Here is a 27305-nt window from a genome sequence, read left to right on the forward strand (position 1 = left end):
GATTTGACAGAATGCATTTTTCTCTTGCCCATTGAAAGGCTGCTGCTGCTGCTGCTGCTGCTGCTGTACAACTCCCCTCCCTAAGCTGTAAATGGATATTCTTTAAGGCCTTTATGCGTAAAGAGGCTTAAGTTCAGAAATCGCTCTCAAGTGGCCGAAGTTTGTGGAAAAGTCAGTGCATATTTCATCCGCAATTTCAGGGGTTTGTCTCAGAGAAAAGCTTTTTAGCTCTGTAATGCCCTGTAACAGAACTAAATATTTAGGAATAATGAAGATTCTCATTGTACGAGGATTCTCATATTGTAGAAGTTGTGTTGTAGCCATGTTGTTTCCAAAGTCTGAAGCTTAAACTAAACTTAGAACTTTGTGTTAGTTTAATCCAGATTGCTTTTATGGACCTGGGTAATAAAATACTTTTATTCCTCCAGCTCGATACAATAGAGCTGAAAAGAGGTGTGCCGTCACTTTTATTTATGTAGTTCATGATAAGAATAAAAACTGAACTGTACTGACATTACCAAGATTCTGGGACACAACAAAAATAGTTCTAAAAGGTCAAGAAGCACAGGCGAGGAAACAAATGTAAACAAAGTGATACCCACTGCAGCTGACAGCCTTGTTTTTATGATGTAACTTTGGGCAGTCGTATTCCGTCCACATCTGCACAATCTGTGAATATTCAATATTATTTCAATCATTATGGACCCATTCAATTCTGCTATTACCTCTAGATAAGCTTGAGATGTGTCAGAAATGATTGCCTGACTCGCTCAATAATCAATATGGTGCATTGTCACAACTCTCAGATAGAAAAAAAAACAAAACATGACGGAACCCAGTCATTCTTCAACCATTGCATAGCAGGGTTAGTTAAGTGTTTTGGGTCATTATGTGTCTTTACTTGATTGCACATAGTTGACAGACAAGAGGAAATGGTGTGGTGATCTGAAATTGCATGTGCCATGGCTCCAGGAATTGAAATTTTAAATGCTGAGGCGTGTAGTGGACCACCCTTTAGAGACATTAATTCGAAAGATTCCTGTCAAGTCCATTATAGAAGCAAAAAGCACAGTCTGGATGATTAAAACCAAAGCTACAATATCTGCTTGTCACTACAGGTATAAATGTGTGATAAATGAAAGGACAAAACCTGGTGGGAGTGGTCTCATTGTCTCTTGACAGTGGTCTCGTCCACAGGGTGCCCCGGGGCACCACATGTTTAATGAGTATGAAAATTCTGTGTATTTTCTGCTGTGTCAGTGTCAGCAGTTCTCAACCCACTAGAACACCTATGGGAGATTTTGGTCAGATATGTTAAACAGACTTGTGCAGATTGTATCTGTAATTAAACGTCAGTGTACAATAGGCTGATAAGATTAATGTGACTTTAATTTTTCATGCATCTGTAGGTACCAACATATAGAGCTGGGTTTATTACCCTGTGGTTTTGTTACAGTGACAGAACAGAAATTCTGAAGCTATTTTAATAACATTAACTCAAAAAGACCCAAACAGCCACCGATGAAAAAAAGCATCTACTGATCTAAACTGTTTAATTCCTGTTGATCCACTAATCCAATTAATACATGTAAATAATTGGTGTAAAATGCAGTTTATCATCTTTTCATGGTCATCAGATATGACCCATTTGAATGTTCAGAGACTCTGTAGTGAATGTAGAAACAATAGTGGCTTTTCCATTGGACACGCAAAACTTTACCAATATTTACTAAATATCAAAAAACAGAAGTGCGTAATGTCGGTTTTTCCATTAAATCACAAATGCGATGATTTGTTCTTCATTATCGCGAGATAACACGAGAGGACATTCCATAAACATGGCGACTACTGTAAATATCGTGTTGATTTGCAGATATATTCATTCTTATAAATATATTACCCCTCTATCCCATACTACATTAAAAAATTATTCGGTTTCCTGGTGTGTCCACATGTACCGCACCATGTTTCTTTTAAAACTCGTCTTCGCTTGTAATCTACGGGGTTTTTTGGGGTTTTTTTAATTCACGTGACTCTAGTTGTGGAAGAAGGTCTTTCCATTGCAGTTTTGCGTGATATACCAATTGCGCTATGCCTGAAAAACCACATCTTGCCAGCGCAAAAACTTTTAATTGAAAAACGAGAGTTTTAGTGAACTTGTCGTTTGTCCATTAGGTCAGTGTTTTTCAGCCTTGGGGTCGGGGCCCCATGTGGGGTCACCTGGAATTCAAATGGGGTCGCTTGAAATTTCTAGCAATTGATAAAAAAAAATGACTAATAAAAAATATACGGTGAGATGAGAGAAACAATCCCAATACATAAAAGACATGACAAACTGTGAAGCTGAAACTGAAGCACTGTGGTACTGTTTATCTTTCAAATGTTCATTGTGGTCGGTTTCAGATGCTGCAGCTCTTTCATAATTCATAGTTTGAGTTATTGTTTGTTCAGTATTAATTGTCAGCCTTGTAAATCCAAGATGGACTGACTGTACATATCCTGACCAAGGAAAATCAAATTCTCCCTTTGTGCAGTAATCTACACCTGGATTTTCTGCCTCTGTCCATAATAATATACATTATATAGTCTAAATGTCGACTAAAATTGATGTTTATTTGCAGCATAGTATAGCAAAATATTACATGATCAAAAAAAATTATTTTAGTAAAAAAAAAAAAAAGAAAGTCTCCATTTTGAATGTCTGGGGTCGCCAGAAATTTGTGATGTTAAAATGGAGTTACGAGCCAAAAAAGGTTGGGAAACACTGCATTAGGTAAATTTTTATGTGCAAGTTATAAACGCGCAGTTTTAGGGTCAATGGAAAAGTGACTAGTGTCATCTTCTACAACACTGATTCACCAGTAAAACCCATGGAGTTTGATCAATGACAGTAGATGGACACACTTTGCAGGGTTTCCGCTACATGTAAGTGATTCTGGCGTATCGCGACACCAAAATAAAAGCCACCATACCTTCAGAATTATGATCTTTTTCTCAGATGTTACAGATGTAAATAATATTGTATGAATGGATCCATATCAACATAAAGTCTATATTTGCACAGTGTAAAGTTTTGTCTTTTGTCAACACAATCTAAAGGTACTTCCTGTTTTGACAGACTTCAAAATAAGAGCATTCTTGCAATTACTTAAAGCATTTTCTCTTAATAATTATCAGCTTTGTTATGACTCTCTTTTACTATTAACAATCAACTGCAATGTCTGAAAAATCAATCAATAAATAATGCATCTTTTTAATATAAACTTAAACCAACATGAATTGCCTGGTTTTCTCTAAACTCAAATAAATTAGTCATAACAGAGGTATTTCAGCCTGACCACACAGGGAGTCCGGCTGGGTCCAAAGCCTGGCTGCAAACTGGACCATTAGATAAGGTGACATTACCTTTGAGTTAAATAAATAATTTATTAGTAGAATTTGTAGGAAGTTGTAGGAAACCCTGCGTAATTTATGTTCAGTTAATGATGTATTTTGCTGAAAAAGTCACATTTTTCTTCAGTTTTCTCTGTTTTTGATATAATAACCAACTTTGATCTGAGCTTTTATGAATATCCACATGATTAGTAAATTAAATATAGGAAAATACCTGATGTTCACTGAAAAATTGCAAAATACAGAGGATGATGTCATAATAAATGGCAATAAATCACTTAAGAAGAGTTAAATATAGAGAAAAAAAAAATTAGGAACCGCCACAAAAGTAGCTCTGGGTCTTTATGTGTTAATGCTGATATGACCAAGTAATGAAACCTCCACTGAGAATAAGACTGAGCAAACCTTTTTATCTAATATTAGAAAACTTCTTTCTTTCTTTTCACCAAGTCACCACGGTGCACTGCTCTGATGCGAAAACCCTCGCTGAGATTATTTAGTTTGAAGGAAAAAAATTGTTTTAGGAGTCTGAGGCTTATTCGAGAGTTCCTATGCCGGAGCCCTGAAATATATATGTATAGGATTACAGCTCAGTCACTGCCATAGCCTGCATCTCTATTTCTATCTCTTTCTCTGCTACCTCCAGCATTATCATTCAGGGACGGAGCGCAGTCTCAGCAAGGGCACTAATAAGATGAAAAGTGGTGCTGGACTCTACATATTTAACCAGGCCTGGATGGAGGCTGAGAATGAGAGGGAATTTTTTCAAGCGATGTCTTCAAGGTTAAACAATTGGTCCCATCTCCTGTCCTCATTGACTTATTCTATTATTCTTCAGAGAAAAAGGCAAAGATCCGGGAGAAGTGAGTCCTGGAGAGGTGCTGTTTTAGAATTCAGCTCCGTAATCAAGCTTCACAATGCAAATCCCTCGACGACTGAGCTCAGTTAGTGTTTTCGCCATAGGATATGAATTGTGACATGTAATTTGATTAGTGTCACCGGGGGCAAAGGCTTAGTTTACATGCGCAGGAAATGGACCTCGTGAGATAGTCATCCCCTCATGGTGGCCCTGTACAGCGGACACAGTGAACACACATAGAAGGCCAGGATAAAAAGAAAAACAAAACCTAAACAACCAGTCAGGAAACATTAAGAGACACATAGAAGACATTTAAAGACTGCTTGCTGTCTTATGTTACACGTGAGAAAAAGAGAAAATGACAAACAAAACCTGTTTAGCAGCTAAGACTGAATATCAGAATATCAAATAAAATCAATGTATACTGGAGGACAGGAAAAACAATTCAGCATTTTGACATTGATGGAAAATATATGTGGCTGCCAGCCACTCTATTTGTTTTTTTCTTCTGTTTTTATCACCCAAATAAGAACAGGAGTAAGCAAAGTTTTCAGCTGCCAGGTATTTTCCTGCTGTGTAGAGTTGGATTCATAACAAGTCAGTTGGGTGCAGTGCTCTGTACCTGAAATATTACTGCAAATCTTACCCAGACTACCTTAGCTCTGTTGTGGTCAAAACGAATAATTTATCTTCTGTAAGTATTACTGTAATCTTTCTGATGGGGCGCAGAGTTTTCTCCCTGTGTCTTCATTTCTTAAAGGCATCCGTCATGAAGTCTTGAACTGTTTTTATGTGATTCAGCAAAGCTCGTCTTTCATGCGAGGCTGTTTGTTATGAAGGCAGAGCCTCAGACCACTTCTGACAGCAACAGTTTGAATGTTTGCTGTTGTGGTCTGACATGTTGAACTCTGCCTCCCTCGTTCCTTTAGCAGCTGTCCACACAGCGTCCTGTCTCCTCTAACTCCTCTCACTTGGAGCTCAGAGATGGTGATTAGACCGTGTGCCACAAAACGCTGGCATGCCTTCAGTGGCTGTCCGTCCCTGTGCAGCCGTGACACAGTCCACACCCTTCTTTATCTGCCATGTCGCGTTCTTCCTCACTTCATGCTCCATTCTCTTGCCTTCCTCCATATTCATCCACAAAGAAGAGCACGCTTTAGGCCTGCAGTACTGATTGGGAGGATTAGTGGTGTGTGAGGGACTTTGTCACCAGCTTTCTGGGAAATCCAATTACAGAATATCATAAGCCTTACATGTTTCATACTCGGCTGAATCCTCCTTAAAAATGCATACAGCTATGCTCACAGGGTCAGTGTTTAGCAGATTTCCTCACTGTGTACTGTGACGTTCTTCTGAAGGTGAGGACAGCGATCTTATTTTAAAGGATAAGACAAGTCTTAGAGTACTCCTCTCGCCTCTGCATTGCAGCAAATAGTGGACTGCATGAGTCTGTCGGAAAAGGGATCGTTCGACGTGATGGTCCAAAATCTCAGAACACTCTCGAGGTGAACGAGGGCCGAGGGTTTAGCTGTGTTATCTGTGTCTATACGTTAATTGCATCTGTCAAAGAGAAGAAATGCAGGGGAAGCGGGCGAGTGGAATTTCTACATGTCTCCATTGAGTCCTATCAAACTGATTTCCCTCAGCTAACTGTCTGCGATATCTCACAGCTGCCATCAGAACACTGTTATCTGAAATTTAGAAATAGCCGCTGTATTGAACATTTGAACAGTATTCTTGTTCAAACCTCCAGCTCCTTTGTTCTCCGTAATGATTTCTGCTGGTCAAACAGAGGGCATTGCCACGATAATGAAGAAATCACATCATACGCTGGTCCTCACTGACATGTAGGTCTGTTTGACCTGCGCGGTGTTGTCAGTCCTGTGTGTTGCTCTGTGTTCAAACAAAGCATGATGGTAAGACCTTGAAGGTGAAAATATCTGTCAGGAGGAGATGGAGTTGAGAGCAATTGACTCCCTTGGGGATCGCTCAGGAGCCACTCTCACAAGTACAGAGCTATATCATCAAGATGGCAGGTGGAGAGGAGAAGGAGTTGATGGTTGCGAAGAGCTGTACAGAAAAAAGCAGAAGTGAGGAGAATAGTTAATGAACTCCGGTGATAGGAAAGCTCCAGCTTGGAAGTCACATCTGACCTCGATGACTCTGGTGGCCGGGTCAGTTTCTCATCTCTGGTACACTATATACATAGTAAGTCGAACCGTAGACGTGTCAGGCATTAATAATAATAGAACAAAGATTTGGGAGCACTGAGATTAATGCAGATCGTGTGAGTGACTTTATGACACTAATTTCCAGTAACTTTTGTGAAAAATGTTATGTGATATAAAAAAAAAAAAAAAAAAAAAAAAAAAACTACTGGCCATGTTTGCAAATTTCAGTGATTTGGAGAAACGACTCTGACCCAGGAATTGTTAAAAGCAATGAATCTTAACAATCAAGTATAATTTGATATTTTAACATCTGACCTTCATTTCAAAGATGTTTTTGCTGGAATAATTTCAGTATTGAAATTATGATGATAAAAATATTAGCTGTCAAATGCACTTAAACCATATAATTGATCTAAATGTCTTCTATTTTAATCCATAAAAAAGATAAATGTAATGTGAAAAGGAACATTCTATTAGCTCATTTTGACAAACCTGCTAATATTTGACATAACAACATCTTCTCAGAATGTTTTTTTTTCTATTTCAGGCTTCCATCAGCATGCAAGTCTTTTGATGTATTACAACATCCATTTAACAAATTATGACCACAGTTTCTGTAACAAATATCAAGATATCTGTAACATATTAAATCAGTCTGATCATTAACTATTCCAACAATATAAAACTTACACCAAATGGCTTGTTATATTTACTCATCATATGTATTATTACAAACTTATTCATAAGTTAATCGTCAAAGACCTAAACAGCAACAAAAGCATCTGCTGATCTAAAATGTTTTATAATCTTTTAACCACTAATCCTATCAATACATCTAAATAATTCAGGTAAAATGTGGTTTCTTAACCTGCCAGTTGTATCAGATATGACCCATTTGGACGTTCAGAGGCTCTGTAGTAAACATGGAAGCACCATCATTTTCTGCAACATTGATTCACCAGTGAAATAAATCCATGTATTTTGACAAATATCAGTGGTTGTAGACACTTGTTATGTGTCAGTTAAAGATATATTTTGTTGAAAGAGTCACTTTTGCTTCAGCAACCTTCAAATTTACTCTGAGGTTATCTGAACATCCTTGTATTTTTCACTGAAAAATGCAAAATGCAGGAGATAGTATTATAAAAAATGGTAATAAATCACTTGAGATTAAATTACAATTTAATTTAAAAGTTAATTGTGGAGAAAAAATAATTTGGATATCACTATAAACAGTTTTAGGTCTGTAAGGGTTAAACAGATGGATGTATTAGATTAGAATATGTCATTAACAGGTGAATGATTATGATTAACCCATAAAGACCCAGTGCTACTTTTGTGGCACTTCCCAATTGAATTTTTCTCTCTAATTTAACCTTTACTATGTATGATAATATGGTCCCCTGTATTTTATGTTTGTTTTTTTGGTTTTTTTCTGTTAAAATCAGGTATTTTCCTCTTATTTAACCCATTAAGATCCAGTGTTACTTTTGTGGCATTTCCAAAATATTCTTCTATCTCTATATTTAACTTTTCTTAAGTGATTTATCACAATTTATTATGACATAATCTTCTGTAATTGTGTTTTTTCAGTGATCATCAGGTATTTTCCTATATTTAATTTACATGTAGATGTTCATGAAAACTCAGATTAAAGTTGAGGGCTATTATATCAAAAACTGAAAACTGAAGAAAAAGTGACTTTTTCAGCAAAATCTCTCATTAACTGAACATAAACCAAGTGTTTCCATCCACTGTCATTTATCAAACTCCATGGGTTTTACTGGTGAATCAACCCTTTCATGCACAGTGGTCACTACAGTGGACAGTTATTCTCCAGCTGTTCTCTTGTATATTCATGGGTTTCGTTGTTTTAGTTCCATATCAGCCAAAAACAATGGACACTAATGCACCGTCCCAAACACTGACATTCATACCATTACTGTCAGTTTGCTGTTCTAGATAAACCTGAGCTGCAGTAACATGTTTGAGTGTAAATCAATTGCTTATTATTGTTATTAAACTGCAATTAAAAGTTTTTTTTTTTTTTTAATTAATTAATTTTTATTATTATTTTGCATATTATCTCCATGACGTAAATATTGACTAGTATTAGAGTAAGTTAAAATGTGGGAAAACAGCAGATTGGCAGCATTAAAAATGTTTTTATTTCATAGTTTTCACACAGTATGTCAATAAATACATGTCTCTTTGCTTCAAAAATTAAATGCATGGTGTCTGTACAGCTGAGTGGACATTTCTGGAACTCCATGAAAAATAGGTTCATAAAAGAATTTTCAATTGCATTCTTTATTTCGTGTCTAAAGAAGAATAAAAACACTCAGGAAAAAAAATGGTGATTAAAGTTCTCATTATTCATGCATGAAAAGGTTAATGTTTCCATGTTCACTACAGAGCCTCTGAATGTCCAAATGGGTCATATCTGATGACCATGAAAAGATAACAAACTGCATTTTACACCAATTATTTACATGGATTGATTGGATTAGTGGATCAGAAGTTATTAAACATTTTAGATCAGTAGATGGTTTTGGTCGTCAATGTCTGTTTGGGTTTTTATGAGTTAATTCACTGATCATGTAGATGTTCATAAAAGCTCAGAGTAAATTCAATGTTTTCTTATATCAAAACAATGAAAACTAAAAAAAAATAATAATAATAATAATAACTTTTTCAGTAAAATATATCTTTAACTGAACATAAACCAAGTGTGTCCATCCACTGTCATTGATCCAACTCCATGGGTTTTACTGGTGAATCAGTGTTGTAGAAGATGACGGTGTTTCCGCGTTCACTACGGAGCCTCTGAACGTCCAAATGGGCCATGACCATGAAAAAATGACAAACTGCATTTTACACCAATTATTTACATGTAATAACAGGATTAGTGAATCAGTAGGAATTAAACAGTTTAGGTTTGTAGGTGCTTTTGCTCAATGGTGGTTGTTTGGGTTTTTATTGGTTAAACCATCTTCTATGTGTTTGTGATGTCTAGAAAAATAACACTGGCAAGATCTACAGTATGAATTTCCTCACAGTAGTGTTTATTCTATACAGTGTTGCTATTCACTGCTTAACGTTCCAGTTTGCTTGTTTTCACAAATGATGCCTGTCACTGTAAAAATGATGTAGTGGGTCTCATGTGTTAAACTCAAATAAAGATCAGCAGGGGTGTTAAAACTGGCTTTACACTTGTTTTGGCAATTTCTTTTTTACATGTATATTTTTAGAAAAATCAGTTACTTCTCACAGATTTGAATAAAAGTACAACCATGAGCCAGAAACAGATCTCACACATGTACACGTTATCACATAGAAGGAAATGCTCTCTATCTTATCCAGTTAGTCTGACATTTATACGCTTCTTCTTTATGGGCAGCATTACAGGCAGCCGTTCAGCATCCTCTTTGACAGTACTACGCTAATTTAGGCCGTTAAACTTACTGGCCAGTAACCTTTTGGAGTGACTTTTACTAATGCAACTCGCACAAAAGAAAATGTATTGAGTGTTTGCACTTGCAGTTGTGTATCCCACAGAAAAGAGAGAAAATAAAAGGATTGCATAACGATCTACTTTACCTGGAAATTACACAAAAAGCAGTGAACATTTGTAAAGTCAGAGATAATTTCTAAATGAGATAAGATGAATATTGAAAAGAGGGGCTTAGAGAGGTACAGTGGTGTACATGTCGATATTGATCCATTGGTGGGAGAGCCCCAAACTAACCAGCATCAGTGATGGAGCATCCGTGATGGAGCATCCCCCAGCTGGACTCTTTACCCCCTATCATCGATCACAGACTGCAGCAGCCACACACATACACATGCATAAACACACATGTAACACACAGACACACTCTACTTTACAACCTGCATAGCCAAGGATAGAGCCCTTACAAATATGTTTTTCTTAGGATGTTAAGACTTGAAAAATGACTAGTTTACTTTAGAATAAAAGCTGCTTTTACTGACAAAAATTGACACTGAATGGTGAGTGGCTGCAAATTGTATGAGCAGTGAAGAAAATATTTTGTATCCTAGGTTTAAATGGCTCTAGATAACCTTTAATTACTTGAAAATTATTTAATTTCTTCATTTAATCTTTCCTAAGTGCAATTATCAGCATTTATTTGAATGTTAGCCTTCTGTATTTTGTGTTTTTCTGTGAAATTCAGGTATTTTTCTATATTTAATTAACTGATCATGTAGATCTTCAGTAGAGCAAATTCATAGGTTAAGATAGATTTTCTTTATGTAAAACCAAGTGTCTGTAACCACTGTCAGTTGTCAAACTCCATGGGTTTTATTGGTGAATCAGTATTACAGAGGATGGTTGGGATTCCGCATTCACTACCTGGGAACATCCAAATGGATGAAATGAAAAGCTTAGAAATTGCATTTTACCTAAATTATTTTAATGTAGGATTTGTGGGTCAGTAGTTATGAACATTATAGATCAGAGGGTGCTTTTGGCTGTGAGCGGCTGTTTATGTCTTTGTGGGTTAATACCATCATTAATACACATTTATAAGACTACTGGGGTAAATATAGGCAGAAAAAAGAAGAATATAAACATGGTTCTTACTTTTTTTCTAATTTCATTGAACACGCAATGACAGTAAAGACTATTCTATTCTATTCTATTCTAGATCTATTCATTTGTAGTTAATAATTACTTTTAATAGCATTAATTTGAATTTGCCTGGATGTGTGATAACACAAAACAATTTGACTGAATTCTGTACAATACATCCCTGCTTAAATTCACTGTTCGTAGTAAATACAACTATGTTTTTGTCTGCTTTCTTTCAGTATTGCTGTCATTTAACCCAGCAGATAATTTGAAGTGTAAAGAGATGCTAGATGTTGATGCTGTGCAACTACTAAGAGCTTCCTTTTAACGTTTCACGGCACCATTTCACTTCTTGAATCTGGGTCTGCCATTTGAGTTAACAGTTTGAAGCACTTCACATCTCTATATGACAAGAGCTGATGCAATCCCCCAGGGCACTTACGAGCTATCTCCCCGTGACAGCATCCCCTCTTCAGAGCAGGACAGGCCTGATGTGGGCTGGTGAACACTCAAGAGGAGGAGGAGGTACCAGTAAGAGGAGCTAGGAGGGCCAAAGGGAGGCGGGCACTGAGACATGGGCAAGAAATGGAGGGCTTATGGCTGAGAGGGGGAAATACAGGCAAGAAAAATAAACACAGAGCGGGTTTTGTGAAGGAGACGAAGAAAACAGCTAAAGAGATACAATCATCATTGACATTTACTGTTCCCGGCGTGCTTCCCAAGGCTGTGCAAGGCTCTGGCTCATGGGCTGTGAAAGAGCGTGGAAGTCCAAATACTTGAGTGCTTGAAAAAGGGTTTTTTATGAATTAGCCCAGCATGCCTCGAGGATACCACATATCCCTCTGAACTAGTATTCCAGGCCAGCCATCTCAAGTGATGCATCAGAAATGTAACATCCCTGTAGCACTGCCGAGTGTCCTGATTATGGAAGGGAATGAGGGCGGCACACTGTGTGTGTTTGACCAGTGAACTGGAGATGGGATGCATGGTTCCCTGCAGCAGGAAGGGGGAGGAGGAGTCTCGGTTAGCTGCAGAGGGAAAAAAAATTGAAGGGAAAATGAGATTGTTGAAGAGGAAAAAGAGAAGGAGCAGATGAGACAGAATTATCTTTGCGTTTTTTGCCACTCAGTGCTCATGCAAGACCGTCTAATGGTTTTGTGTGCATGTGCATGCTTATGTGAGGATCTGTGAGTAAATTAGTGTTAATGAAATTTAAGGTGACACTCATGGAATCATTTAATTATACTAACTGATGTCGTATTTCTACAGAGTTGAATTTAGCTCCGGCTGACTTATTTCCACCTACAGCACAACAGTTATTTCGTTTTTATTTAATTACTAAGAGAGATGAGGCCAAGCCCGGGGCATTTCTCCATAGCTCTCTCTCCCCTGACTGTACTTTTACCCAAGTCCAACAACAATCTCTGCTTCACTGATGGAGCAGAGTGATATTATGGGGAAACAATCTGAGAAAGGAAAGAGAGAGGCACTCAGGTGGAGAGAGATACTGCCACGCTTCAAGAGGATGTACGCTTTGGGGGATGACCAGATGGCTGAGGCAAAAGACAGGCAACAAAAGGAGAGGTCAAATAAAGTGGTGAGGACAGAATGAGGAGCGTGGAGAGAGACAGTGAGGCGTTGAAGAAGGAAGGGATCAGTACTGCATGAAGAGACATCTCTGGGAAAAGTGAGTGAAGGGGAGGAAATGGGAATACATACATATAGAAAACTGGACTTCCTTAGTCTGCAATGGAGTGGCACGAAACTTTTTATATAGGGAACTTTTCAGAAACAGTGGGAGTTTTTTTTTTTTTTCTTTTTTTTTTTTTTAGCAGTACTTATATAATGTTTAAGTATTTTACTTGAGTGTTGCCACAAATACCTGAATATTTTTTAATTTTGCATCAGTCTGGTATCAGTCTAAATTAACCCATAAAGACCCAAACCTCCATTGGCAACTAAAACCATCTACTGATGTAAAATGTTTATTACCTGTTGAGCTATTAATTTTATCAATACATGTAAGTAATTGGTGTAAATACAGTTTATCTTTTCATGGTCATCAGATATGACCCATTTGGATGTTCAGAGGCTCCGTAGTGAACATGGAAACACCGTCATCTACTACAACGTTGATTCATCCGTAAAACCCATAGAGTATGACAAATGACAGTGGATGGACACACTGAGTTTATGTTCAATTAATGATATATTTGCTGAAAAACTCACTTTTTCTTCAGTTTTCATTCTTTTGATATAATAACCTTTGGATATACTCTGAGTTTTCATGACCATCTAAATCAAATATGGGTAATTAGATATAGGAACATTCATGATTTACAGTGAAAAATGCAAAATACAGAGATGATATTATGTTAAATGGTGATAAATAGAGAGGAAAAGTTCATTTGGGAACCGACACAGAAGTAGAACTGGGTCTTTATGGGTTAATGGGGCAACAAGACACAGACAAGATGATCCTTTTGTGTTTTCGTTGATGCACACATTAAAACAAGATAAAAGCTGTAACAAGATTAAATAAATGTGAAACGGAGGCTGGACAGTCAAGAAGAGGTGTCGTAATACAAATTTTGCTGCTCTGATTAACAATGACTTACCCACTACAGCTACTACTACAGCAAAAAAAAGTCCCTGTAATTGTTATGATGTCTCCACCGATTGCTTTTGTTGTTTGTTATTTCCATTAATAAAGTTGTTAAAGGATATGATCTGCTAATTTGTTCTGCTGTTTTGTTTCTCACCTTTGACTGAAAGAAATAAATCTCATGAAATTCACAAGCAAGAAGAAAACAGCTTGTAACAAACTGCAGAATAATATTAGACTTTCAGGAAAAAATATGCAATTGAAATAAACAGCTCTGTCCATTAGTTTCCCATTCATCACTGGTGATTCAAGGTGTGTGCGATTTTGTTTCTCTTCATTAGTAAATGTTTGGTGTGTCTGTTATTTTTCTGCTGTCGTTTGTAAAAAGATAAATGTCCCGCCATAGCAAGGATCGGTTTACACTCCCATCACGGTTAGTCTTGCTAGTTGCTGACCGTGGAAATGCATCGACGGTAATTAGGAGTGTGAAAACAGGAGGTTTCTGCACACCGCAGCTTATGGCACTCTATTGAAAATCAATAACATGTCTTGCATTAAATGCACGTATGCAGTATCGTATGGCTGTGGTTTTTGTGTGTCTATTGCTTGCATGTTCCTCTTTGAGCGAAGGAACTTGTGGACGGCGATCAGCTGCCGAACATGCGGGGTATTTTTGCTGTATTAAGTCAGGTGCAAGAAAAATGTTGTGAAATGTAATATTGCTTTTTGAAATGTTGTGAAGTCAGGCTATGAAGTCGCATACATATGTCATACTCAGTTCTTCAGATTTGTAAGAAATTGCATCTTCTTGCTACAAGTGATGATATTGAGAACAGACTCTGCAGAAAGAGGAGGTGCAGGTAGAAGATGGATTCACTGTGCACAAAGGAGAGCAGCATTCATCTGGTGAAATAGTGTGATTGTTGTCTGAGGTTAGGGCGATATGGGATATGGGAAAAAATCATATTACCATCATTTTTTTCATATCAGACGATATCGATATGCATCACAATATAAATCAAATCACTATTTTTGTGAAGCTTAAATTTTCTGTTACTCATAAGTTAGTTGTGAAGACATCAGACAGTTATTTTTGATTTAAATGTGATTTATTTTCTGTCAGAGGTTGAACATGACAGATGTGCTGAAGAATATAATACAACTGTTTCAGATAAATAAAACAGGTACATATATTTAAAACTAAACTAAACGTCTGACCAGCAGGAAAAAGCTTTCAAGTTTTAAAAGAGAACACAAACAAAACAGACCATCTTCACCCAACAATACAGTGGGTATATGCATGGGGGTGTGTTCCTTAACTGCTGTAAAACCGAAAGTGAAGCTTAACATGCTTTGACCGTCCGACTCCCAGCTTCTGTGCCACACCCTATTTTTCAGTAACGCAGTCGCCCGAGTTCTCAGTCACATTTTCTCCTGAGGGAACCCTCATTACCTCCTGCTGCAGCCCAAACATTAGCGTGTGCTGCAGCTGCTCTTAAGTCTGTGCTGTGTGCGTCAACCTAACTTGACATGGCTCTAGCTTAATTAGTTTGGCTACTTAATTATGATTGGCTGTTCTTACGTCTGTCAAAACATGGACAAATGAATTCTATCAAAATTGTATTGAGCATGTCTCATATTTCTATCAAGGAAAAGTTATTTTGCAACATATATCGTTATCGTTTTATCGCCCAGCCCTATCTGAGGTGCAGAAGTACATAATGCAGGCACAACTGGAGCAGGGACTAGTTCGTCCCCACTGCAGATCAAGTCGTACTTTGTCTGCGCTAACCTCACTGCCATGGGTGAACTTATCTGGACATCAGTTCATAATGGCTTCCCCTCATTATGCAGAACTTTCCACTACAATAAAGTGGTGACCCTGAAAAGAGTGCACTACAAAGGCACTGTATCATTAATGGGGATACGATGAGAGCGCACAGTGAAGAGAAGGGGAGGGGTCTGTTATATTTGACATATCTGTTATTGAAGCTCGGGTTTGCTCAAAGCTCAACCTAATAAGCAGAGGACAGCTGAGCAGAGAGAAAGAGGTTGCCAGATCTGGACCCTAAGGAAAGGTTCTGTGTCAGTACTGGCCCAAATTAAGAGGGAGTGCAGTGGAAACTGGGCCTCGCTGAGGGCTGGAACTCCTACTGGCTCCCATTCAGTGTGGGAGATTGCACCACTCACCCGGCAGCTCTTACCCACAATACTGCTGTCCATCTGTTGATTCACTTATCTAGAAGCTCTGTTGTGTGTGTGCGTGCGTGTGTGTGTGTGTGTGTGTGTGTGTGTGCACGGCTCTACGTCTGCATCTGTGCTTGTGTGCCTGTCTGTATGTGCATTGCTGAGAATGGATGCTTACACTTTGGGAAAGGTGTCTGTACCAGGCCAGATAGGGAGGGAATAGAATTAAAAAGGATCAGGCAAATCCCACCAGTGACTAGATCTCTCATTCACACAGCAATTGTGCTTAAGAGCCATATACGTGAGCACTGTCATGTTGTCCTCCGAGTATCAAATGGGTTGTGCGTACTGTCGTGGAGCTGGTCTTCACAGACTCACTGACATAGACAGATTCTGGTGGACTGGGGAAAAAAATTTCAATATGAATATATAGTGTTATTGTGTACCTGTGTGATTGCGTCTTGTGCTCAATTACGATGACAGCACAAACACAAACTGTCATGTCAGTGATGAATTGTTTCCAGTTTAGTATCAATAACCTCAGGAGAACACAAAGACTCCTCATGTAGGGCTGATAAATGTTTGATGTGTCCCTCTACGCAGACTACCGTTGGCCAATCAGATGCAAATATTAAACATCATCGCACAGAGATTGGAGGATGCGTTTCCTTCCTGTCATCCAACCATTGCGTGAGAATATTAAAAGTGTTTACAGGTGTTAAGAACGGTGCTTGATTACCCAGCGGGATGCACTCAAAGTCAGTCAGAATAAGTGAACAGTCATTCATGATAGGGCAGGAAACCAAAACACACCTGTAGCTCTGAATATTAGTAATGGCTTCTGACTGAATGGAAATCGGTCTCCCTTACAATTTATGCTGTCCCACTAGAGTGCATGGTGAATACACAAACAAACAGAATTGCCTCTTTTTTTTTTTTTTTTGCCTCTCAAGAAATGTCATCAGATGCACACGCTGATAACAAACCACTTGCGATGCAGTGATGTTCAATTCTCTAAAGTGGTCGTAATAGATTTGTCATTGTGGGGAAAAAAAACAGATTATTGTGCATCTCAGGTGTGATCAAGATCCAAATGTGGACCCTGTGGTTTAGTCTGGTGTTAAATTTGTTCATACATTTGAACACTTTTTTCTCCCCCTCTGTTTCCATTCCCATCAGACTTCATTGGTCATCTCTGCTACACAAGGTAGCATGTAGCATGAGCAAAAAAGACCAAAAAAAAAAAAAAAACATAGAAAGGTCAGTGAAAATGAGATTGTATTTACTTTTCACGGGCAGAAAGGGCTGTCTTTTGCAGCTCCTTCGTAGGAGGTGACAGGCAGCAGTAGCGCTCAGAGCTGCTGTGAATGCTGCAGTGAGTCTTTACTCTGGATGAAGGAACAACGCAATAACTGGTGGGAGCTCCTAGTGGGAGCGGGAGACCTTCGGTGGATAGAGCAGTGTTTCTATCCTTCGGCTGCCACTTACATACAGACGCAAGCACACTTGAATTTACAGGGAGGACATTTTCTGCTGTCATTCTGTCATAATGCTACAAATTCCATTCATTTTCTGCAGTGTCTGTGTTGTCTGTTTGTACAGTGTTTATTACAGTGTTTATTAACTCTCTAATCTTTTTCAGGCAGTTATTATTGCCTAATTTCAGAGATTTTATTATTATTATACTTTAGTGTGAATAATTTCATCCCTCATTCATCTATTAATTACTTTCAAGATTAGTCCCTTACTAATTTGCTGTATATAATGCAAGCGGCAATGTCCAAAATGAAGTCAATGTCGAAGTATGTGTTATACCACTTACAGGTGCTGCAGTGGCTCCAAAAAGGCCTGGCTCTCATTGACTGACATTGAACTTCATTGTAAAAACAATACATCAATACATATAATTTTTTTCCGGGGTTAATTCCTATCTCGTCTGTTTTATCTGGACCATTTAATAACTGGTCTGGTGGGCAGATCTTAGGCTAAATAGAGGCTTTTATGTTGCCATGTTTGGCTTTGATTGACGGGTCTTTATTGGAGCTCACTCATCTGCAAATTTCTTCTGTAAAACATGTTTTTATTAAGAAACAGCTCCACTGTGGTTGCATTTGATGGAATCCACTAACAAGACTGTGAAATTATATTGCTATACATTGCTTGATGGCATTTATCCTTTTATAGGATCAGTAAATACTTCCCATTAACTGACCTCTTACTCCTCAGGCCCCCATAGCTTCAGCCCTTTTGTCCAAATATGGTCACTTCAGGGTCCAAAAAGCCAACATGGTGACTAGGTTCAAAACGGCAGTTCAGGGTGTTGTTATGTTTCCTCTGTCTGACAATTATACTCTGTTCGTGACATAATAAGTAAAAACTATGCATCAAAAATTCCTACTGTCAAAGGTGACATTTTTGTATTGCTTGCTTTGTTTCATTTATAATCCAAAATCAAATAAATTCAGTGTCCCTACTACAAATGCTTTGTCAAGCATTTCATTGGTCATTAAGAGCCAATGAAACCTGTAATTGCTAATTAAGTTTGGGTCAAACACCCGGATCGATCTGTTACTACCTAAAGTGATGAGATACACATGTGCATGTTTTGCTGACCAGTGTCTAAACATTCATGTGCTTTTTTTTTTTTTTTTCCCTCTGCTGTCTTTGCAGTTTGCTCCCAGTTCTCCCGTGGAGTGTACGCCATCTTCGGATTCTATGACAAGAAGTCCATGAACACTTTGACCTCGTTCTGTGGAGCTCTGCACACCTCCTTTGTCACACCCAGTTACCCCACTGATAATGAAGTGCAGTTTGTCATCCAGATGCGCCCCGCCCTCAGGGGGGCCGTCCTCAGCCTGCTCTCTCACTACAAGTGGCAGAAGTTTGTCTACCTCTATGACACTGACCGAGGTAGGTACACTTTAAGCCCAGTCGGGACTCCAAGCTTGAATTACAGCGTGGATCCACAGGAAATGTTACAGTGACTTAGAATAGCAGCTGCACACCAGGTTTAGCAGAGGATAGGTTTACGTTGTAATACTTTATGAAAGCCCTGAAAATGCTTCAACTGTTAATACTGCACTATTTCATACAGTAGTGAAGTATTACGTAAATCTGGAATATATTCACCAGTAGCTCTTAACACTTGTAATAACACCCAACACTTGAAGTAATGACATGTCATATGAGCTATAACCTTTTGATTTTTTCAAGGACTTGGTTGGTTTGTGCCAGTTAATCTTTTGTTTAATCACAGTGTTGATATTGGCTCGTCTTTCATCTGTAATGAGGTATGTCGTGGCTGATACTAAAATGTTTCCTACAGAAATACAGAGTGTCTGCCTGCCTGTGGGGGCTGCTTATTGTGTTGTGTAAAAGAGGGCTTTGTGCAGTTCCCAGATTGCATTGCCTTGTTGACAATACACTGGTTTAATGCAGCAGTGAACCATGTGTATTACAACCTGTCAACATGGTGAAGTGTTCATTTCTGGGATTTCTAATGTCAAACCGGAAAATGAGCTCATTATCTCTCAATACAATAATGATCCCCTCCTCCTACAGAAACTTCAATTTGTTCAAACAGCACCTGGGCAGGAGGAAAGGATATGTTCAGGATATGACAGACAAAGCCACATTATGTCTTCCTCTTTGATTAGAAACAATTGTGAGGGTGCCAAATGGGTGCGTATTTATTCCTCATGCACTGTACTTAGCTGCTTGGATTTGCTGTGTTTATTTGCTCATTATAGAAAGGTCCTGACCTGTAGATAGGCTTCAAGCAACCTGTCTTCTCTGCGGCGTGTTCTCTGCTCTTTGTTTGGTTCTTTTTTTCTGGTCCAGCCTCACGCCCCCACCTCTCTTTTGTGTCTTGCTTTAAGGCAGAATATGGAGTGTGCTTTAGCGCAGAGTCCTCTCTCTTTGGGTCTCCAAGCCTGTAGGGTCCGGAGCTGAGGGCCTTAATCCTCCACACAGCCTGTAGATAATATGTGGTTAATTAGGGTCACTCTGACGAGAACACTCATTGGATCTTCCCTGTGGATGCTAGCAACCCACACGTCCTTCAGCACAACCAATACTGTCGAGCTCCCGGTCCCCATCCCTCTGCTTTTCCTCTTCTGTCTGTCAAGTGAGACCGTCTGGGGCAGAGGTGGTTACACAGCGGAGGTGGGGAAAGAGCCTGAAATAAAAAAAAAAAAACAAAACAAAAAAAACAGAAGAGGCGTTAGAGAGAGAGGGAAAATAATGACAAACAGACATATAGCTTAAAGAGAAAAAAGGATAGAGGGCAAAAGAGGGATAAGGGGGTGGAAACAAAATACCGATTCAGTCCAGCAATTAAGGCAACAGCCGGCGTTTGTGATTTACAGCCTGTTACCTGTGTACAGACAATTCCCTATGTACTGTACTTCGTCGTGTAGAGGCCCATGCCAAGCCACTTTTACCTCTCTCCTTACTGCCAGTGGTGTAAGACGATCCCTTATTAGTGGGAGGACATTGGCCCCAGGAGGGGATTAAAGTCGTTTATTGATGCACTCCATCCAGCACTTTGGGGGGCTTTGACACTTGGCTCATCAAGCAGACAGATGTGTCAAAGAGCTTCTACCTCCGCTTATCAGGTAGTGCAGCTCCCCTGGCAATATGGACACTGACTGCTGGCTAAACCAGGAGGAGCGACAGGGGGAAAATAGTCTTTCAAGGGTGTATGTTCTTTTCTCATTTTCTCTCAAGCAAAAGGGAAACATTGGCAGACAACCTCTTTCATCTGTATTCACATGATGCATCAACTTTGAGTTATTTAGCCATTTAATTCCTTGCTCTCATTGATGCCGCTTTGGGTCACCAAACTGTAGGTCAATGGAAGATCATTGCCTTTCACTGCTATCACTTTGACTAAAAAGGAAGAAATCGCATGTCAAGAGTAGTCGGCTGTTGATCTCAGATCTTAAGTGGGAATTACCTTCTCTAAGCGAGTGTGGAAAAGCATAAACATCTGACAGCCTGTCCTATGAACAGGGTGTTTGGACAGATCACACTTTTTATTGTTGTTTTGTTTTGCAGAAGATAAAAACTAAAGTGAATAAAACAACCCAAATGACAAATGAGTCTGTGGTAATGATGTGCAACATAAGGCACCTGTTGAAATATATTATTCTCTTGAGTGCCTTTTTGCTTTTTAATTTGTGCTTGATAAAAGCATTGATCATCCACCATACTGGAAGCTGCTTTGCAATTATTTTTCAAACTCTCTCATTAGGGAGGTAAAACACAGTGCTACAAAAAAAAGCATTCACTCGCTGACTTCCACCAAGAGGTTTTATTCAGTCAATAGAAGAGATAAATTACAACTAGGCTACTCATTTGGCTCTGTTATTGGGCCAGCAAAAAAATGCTTTTAGGCCTCAGTGCGGTGCTTTCAGTCTGAGACTGATGGTCCATATGCTTCAGGCTCAGATGTATTGGAGGGAAATGGAGGGAAATTTGTACCCTAAATGCCAATATCAGACAGCTGTTTGAAAGCAGACGTTATGATGAAGGAACTGCACTGGAAGCAAATGGAGTCTCCTTAGGCTCTGTTATAGCAGCTTAATGAGAGGCTACTCTTCTTTCATCCGACGTAATATATTGTCAGAGTACCTTATGTGTGCGTTACACATGTATGGGTAGCGAGAGATGAAAGACTCTAACGGATATCATCGTTCGTTCCTTTTGAATCACCCCTAAACACGGTCGAAGAAAAAAAAAAAAAGAAACAGCAACATCAACCCCCGCAACACTTTGAAAGTACCTCATGCAAGCCCTCTGTTTACGCAGTTTCCAACGGTGAATATTTTTCTTCTATTGTTTCAGTTTGCATCAGCAGGCGAATTTCCCCCTAAAAAGCAGAGCCATATAGGGTGAGGGTAGATGGATCTTGCCCTTTCTGTTCTGGCGGTCAGGTATGGGCAGATAATTGCCAGGTCTGTGCAGCAGAGACAGATGATTACAGGCTTTATTGTCTCTCCCAGGCACAATCAACCCTGATTCAGCAATCTCACCTCTACTTGATTCATGAGTCGCTCACTCTCTTGCTCTTTCTCTCAGGCTCTATAGCTCTTCCTTATATGCTTTTACCTTTGTCTTGTCTTATGTCCCTTCTTCCTGCGTGTCCAACTTTTTGCACCTTAACTGTGATATTCCAGCAGCCCCAACCTTCTCCACCTTAAATACTGTGTGGGCTCGGAAAAAAAAAAAAAGAAAAACTAAATTGGGAAAATAACTACAATTGTCAGCAGCAGAAAACAAATAGGAATTTTAAGCAGTGCATGCAGAACAAATCTGAATTATAACAACTGTATGCCTGCCCTGTGTGTTGCGGCTGTCTTATTCTGCTCCATCCGTCGTTACATTGTTCCCCTGCCGTCCTACCTTATTTTCATTTTGACAAAATCCAGTTCACCTTGAACTGAGCATCAAGTAAAACAATACGAATGAGAACGTAAATATGTGTGATTGACTCGTCTGACAGAGAAATTAAGACATTTTTTGTTCACTCCCAGTGTGATTTGTTGCTTTCCGAGTAGCTGTAAGTACCTCATGTTGTTCAGGTGGTTATTATTAGTTTGTTTTTAGTTTTATCATTCTCAGCAAATCTCACTTTGACATCCATACATATTCTAATAATCACACCTATCACAAACTGTCATTTATCATCACTTATTTGTATCGTCTATTGTGTTGGTGTTTTTGCTTATTTGATACAAAACATAATTGTGAAATATTTGTATAAACCTCTGCAATTTATTGTATTTGGCTTTTCTTTTTCTTTTGTAAGTAAATAAATAATGGGTGGCGCGGTGGTGTAGCACTGATCAGGTCTTTCTGTGTGGAGTTTGCATGTTCTCTTGGGTTCTCTGCTTGGGTTCTCTCTGGGTATTCCAGCTTCCTCCCACTTAACTTGTCAGTCTAAATCGCCTGTAGGTGTGAATGTGAGAGTGAATGGTTGTTCGTCTGTATATGTCAACCCTGCGATGAACTGGCGACACATCCAGGGTGAACCCCACCTTTGCCCATATTGAGCTGGAATAGGCTCCGACACCCTTGTGACCCCTTCAGGACTGAGCAGTAAATAACCTTGGATGTTTTGTGAATTTCAATCCAGAGGGGGCAACGCAACTATTGTAGGATCTGATGTTACCAGGTGTTTATATCCATGATGCCATTGTGAGACTCATGATTTTAGCCTATTTAACTGTATCTATCTCCACACCAAAGCACTGATGACATATTACAAACAATGCTGGGCCTCCTGTCGTCCCTTTCCATCATTTTCTCAACCGATCAATATTTTGAATGTGATACAGTTAGGATGAAAACGATCCAAAGCATAGCGGCTGCACAGAAAGCATCTATTTACTTTTATCCTTTAACTGCTGACAGATGAAACTGCAGCTGAAATAGTGTTCAATGTCATACCTTCATTATAGCTCTGGGAAGTCAAATGTTCTTTGAACGAAAATCTTCCAGGTGGAAGCTTTATTCCAATGTTCAGTCAAAAAAAATATCACCAGGGCATTTCTTTCATTCACTCTGTCAATATTTCCAATGACTGCAACTGTAGCTCAGTCAATTCAGGAAACCTATTTAGAAACAATAAAGTGTATGAACAGCATTGATCATCAGAGGTTGCGGCAGGATTTTTAACCAGAATAAGAGCAGGTTATGATGAAACAAGAGAACAGCGCAAATATGTACAATTTCTGACCTACTACTATGGTCTCTAAAGTGCAGAGCCAGACATTTTTTGTAGGATTTATTTCTGTGTTTGACAGATTTATTCAGAAAAAGCTATTAAAATGTCATATTAAAATGTGTCTATTAATAACAGAAAAAAGCTTAAGTGACACAAGTTCAGCTATACAACAGAGCAGCGCTAAAAAGAAATACATTTGCTTTCTAAAAACGGTACTTGCTCCATCAGTGTTTCTCAGACAGCTGTCGCCCTGACAACAGACTAAGCCTAAAACCAAATCAAATGAACCTATTTAGAGTTCCCACAGCGGAGGCAATTATATGCCTCTGTTGTTTTTTAAACCTGAATCAGTTCATAAAAGAAGTTTGAACCTCATAAAAAAACAAGAAGATGTAAATATGTGATTCAACAATTTTTACTGCCAAATGTGGTTCTGAAAACTTGTGTTTGAAGATGAGCTCCAGAGCAACATAAATTCAGCTTGCACAAGTCAAATGAATGAATAAAGTTCTAAGTCAAAACAAAAATAAATTAAAAAATAAAAAAAGATTAAGCACTCCCACAGTGTGAACACAAAATATTGGCTTAGAGATAAAGCAAACTAGTTCTGATTGAACTAGATAACAAAGACAGAACTTGGAAAGAGACTGAGGAACTTGACTGCAGCACTCCGTTGGACGGGGAAAGCAGTGCATTAACATCGCTGCAGCTTCACTTTGGTCAAATAAAGTGTTTAGGAGCAGCACTGCTTTTGTAGATTACCCACAGCGTGAAACACTCAGGATCCAATATGCCATCCCTGTAGTGAAGTATATTAAATAAAATAATGTAGACTTTAATTGCCTCTGTGCAAAGAAGCCTGAAGTGTAAAGTCTATATGAACAGACAACATAACCAATTAGATCAAATGTTTACTGGTGAGGTAGTAACCTGCTCTGAAAAATAATTTGCTTATTTGCCGCAGCCTTTAAATATCTGGTGAGTCGTGCTGGAGTCTGTGACCTGCTGCTTCTTTTAGATGTAATTTATGAGTAAGTGTCTAAAACAACTGTGACTCTTTGGTATTTGACATATTTCCAGTCACCTCAGGGCCTACTAGCTGACCTTCTCCAGCCAAAACCCGTGACTCATTTGAGTCATTTTTAAGTTTATATCACGTAAGGACTTCATGTTGACTCAGTCAGAGGATGTTAAATGATTGTGACAAAAATGACTGAGTGGAACCAGTGTGACACTGACAGAGGACATGCACATGCTGCTGACATGCTGCTTGTGTAGTACCAGTGCGCATTATGTCTAACACTAGAATTGATGTGGATTTTTTTCAGAAAACAACAGATAGAAACAGTGCTTTATCTGTGTTATTACTAAAAAGGTAGCTGCAGAGTTATTGTGTACCACTCTGTGCAGCTTTAACTGAATTTTGCCCTCCTCTTATTTACCAGGTGTTAAAAAAAACATTGTAATATATTGGATTATACTATATTCTATGTTTTTGCTGAATGCTTATGTCCAGACAGAGTTGTAATTTTTAGTCTGAATAGTGTCTTGTTGATACCAAAGTGTTTTATGGAAAAAGCAGTGAAGACTGATAAACTGTCACTGAAACATGAATAAATGCATAACAAATAAGACAAATGTGGATCAAGCTCTGAGCTCACACTTAGTCGATATGAGTTTTAGGTAAATGCGCTTACCTCTGGCATGGCTTATGTCAGTGGTTGGCTAACGAAATTAGGTTGTAATGAGCATGCTTAAAAGTGAAATAAGATTGATAATGTTTTGGCTGCATCAATCAAATACCACTTGGGCGTCCTCGTAACTCACCATCAATGATCAGCTGCTAAATAGACAGACATGATAACTCCTGCTTGGCACGGTTGGCAGACTCATGTGCCAACAAGGCCAGGAGGCTTGTGAATGGGTGGATTTGATGACCGCATGTAGTTAGCCTCATCTCTTCTAGTTCTTGCCAAGCTAGATGGAAAGATAGACAAAGAGATATGAGGAGAGCTGCGGTGGGCAATCAGGCAGCGTCAGATACGCTCTAACTGAAGCGAACCTTGCTCCCTATCTTCAGCACTCCCTCTAATTGGCCATCCAGAGACAGTTGCCTTTGTTCCTAAAAGAGTCAAACAATAAATGCCTCCTGCTGCTCTCAAAGATGTGTTTGATGCCAGACCAAATCCTGCCTGTCCTTTAATTTAATTGTAGTGTTTTGGCATTGTTCTTACAGTTGTAAACAACATAACAAATCAAGTAATGTGATACACAAAATGGACTAAGCACCCAAACAGCGATTAGACATGTGAAATTGCTGTTGCTTTTGGTTTAATAAAACCAGACTGTTTCTAAGCACTATTGGTTTGGCACATCGATGCACCACTAACCATCAGCAGTTTCTCCTTTCATTTTGTTGTGCAAGTCATATTTTGAAGCCACTCTGACACATTTCACACAAGTAATGTCTAGTCAAGTGCAATATTGTCACCTACAATTGTTGATTTATACTCTCTGTTCACAATGTGAGATAATAAGTGTGAATGCGAGCTCCCTACTTCATCCATGTCTATATCATAGACCACAGCTTGTTTCCTCGGCTTTGTGGTCTCATCACTACCACGATAATGGCACATCAGCTGCACCCAGCTGAGACTTTATACACACACATATGCCTTTTGTGCTTTAGTGGCTCTCTCCTTCACGCCAGCTTCATAACAACTAAATTATGCATGCATCAGGAGAATAAATCAGCTTGGACACGCTGACAAGAAAGGGCACATCAGAGAACCCATAAAATGCATAAAAAAAATAATATTAAAGAAATATGGATGAAGCTATGCATCACTAGCATTTTTTTCTCTTTTATTTTGCACACATAAAATGGTATCACTGTCAAAGTGGCATTCCAATAACCTGTAGTCAAACCTGCAGCAGCAAACTCTGTAATTTAGTGGCCCCTTGAAAAACTACAAGTCAAGCACCTGTGCCTTAAAAGAACTGATACGAGAGCCATTGTCTGTTACAATAAGCCCACAATAAACCTCTCTCTCACTGTCCTTTTTAACTGAACCTGGAATAAAGCCATTTTACCACCCACCCACTGCTTCAGCAGCCATGAAATTACTGCTGTGAGCTCTTTTTTTTCATTATGCCACAATGTCCTGGCCTTTGCTTCAAGCAGCTATAGTCGAGGTTGATTGCTTTGATGTTACACCGTGTCACGGGGCCAATTTGTTTGTTGAAACAACAAATACAATATATAAGTCATTCTCAAGAGAGTAAAGTCAAGAGTAGAACAATAATTGGACTTTTCTCTTGAAAGGTTAGTCTCCCTTTTTGTTGTTCTTATTTTTCAGCATCGGGTGATTAGCTGAATCTGTCCCAGAGTGTAATACCCTCAGATGCACTTGTTTCGTCCATGCATGTGTGTGTTTGAGTGTGTGAGCACATGCCCATCTGTGTATATACACTCAAATGTCATAGCATGTTGTGAGAATGAGAGAGAAAACGAGCAAACAAAGACAGACCAAGAGAGACGGAGAAGCTCTGAGAAGCCTGTGGGTGGATTTTCACAGTGGAGAAACGCCGCTCTCCTCCCTCCTGCATGTATGCGCCTCTGAAGATACAGACAGCGTGCTGCTTCTGTTTGATTTGACATGCGCTGTCTTTTTGATTAGGACAACGCTTGGCAGTGAAACTGTTTTGGTTATAGGCCTACTGTAAACATCACTTCAAAGACTTGGCTACACACTTTTGGGCTACTT

General features: G+C 38.9%; 1 protein-coding gene across 6 annotated transcripts in view; it reads left to right on the plus strand.

The window, feature by feature from the left end:
• The window catches only part of LOC115427558 (glutamate receptor 3), a 99216-nt gene that overhangs the window by 12985 nt on the left and 58926 nt on the right, over positions 1-27305 (plus strand). For all 6 annotated transcript variants that reach the window (XR_003936505.1, XM_030146146.1, XM_030146149.1 and 3 more), the window contains exon 3: positions 18480-18719. Coding sequence is in view for 5 of the 6 variants with exons in the window: in XM_030146146.1 (XP_030002006.1) it covers positions 18480-18719 (240 nt within the window). In the remaining variant the exon portion in view is untranslated. The remainder of the gene's footprint in view (positions 1-18479; positions 18720-27305) is intronic.

Source organism: Sphaeramia orbicularis, chromosome 10 (genome assembly GCF_902148855.1).
Source record: "Sphaeramia orbicularis chromosome 10, fSphaOr1.1, whole genome shotgun sequence".
Taxonomy (NCBI): Eukaryota; Metazoa; Chordata; class Actinopteri; order Kurtiformes; family Apogonidae; genus Sphaeramia; species Sphaeramia orbicularis.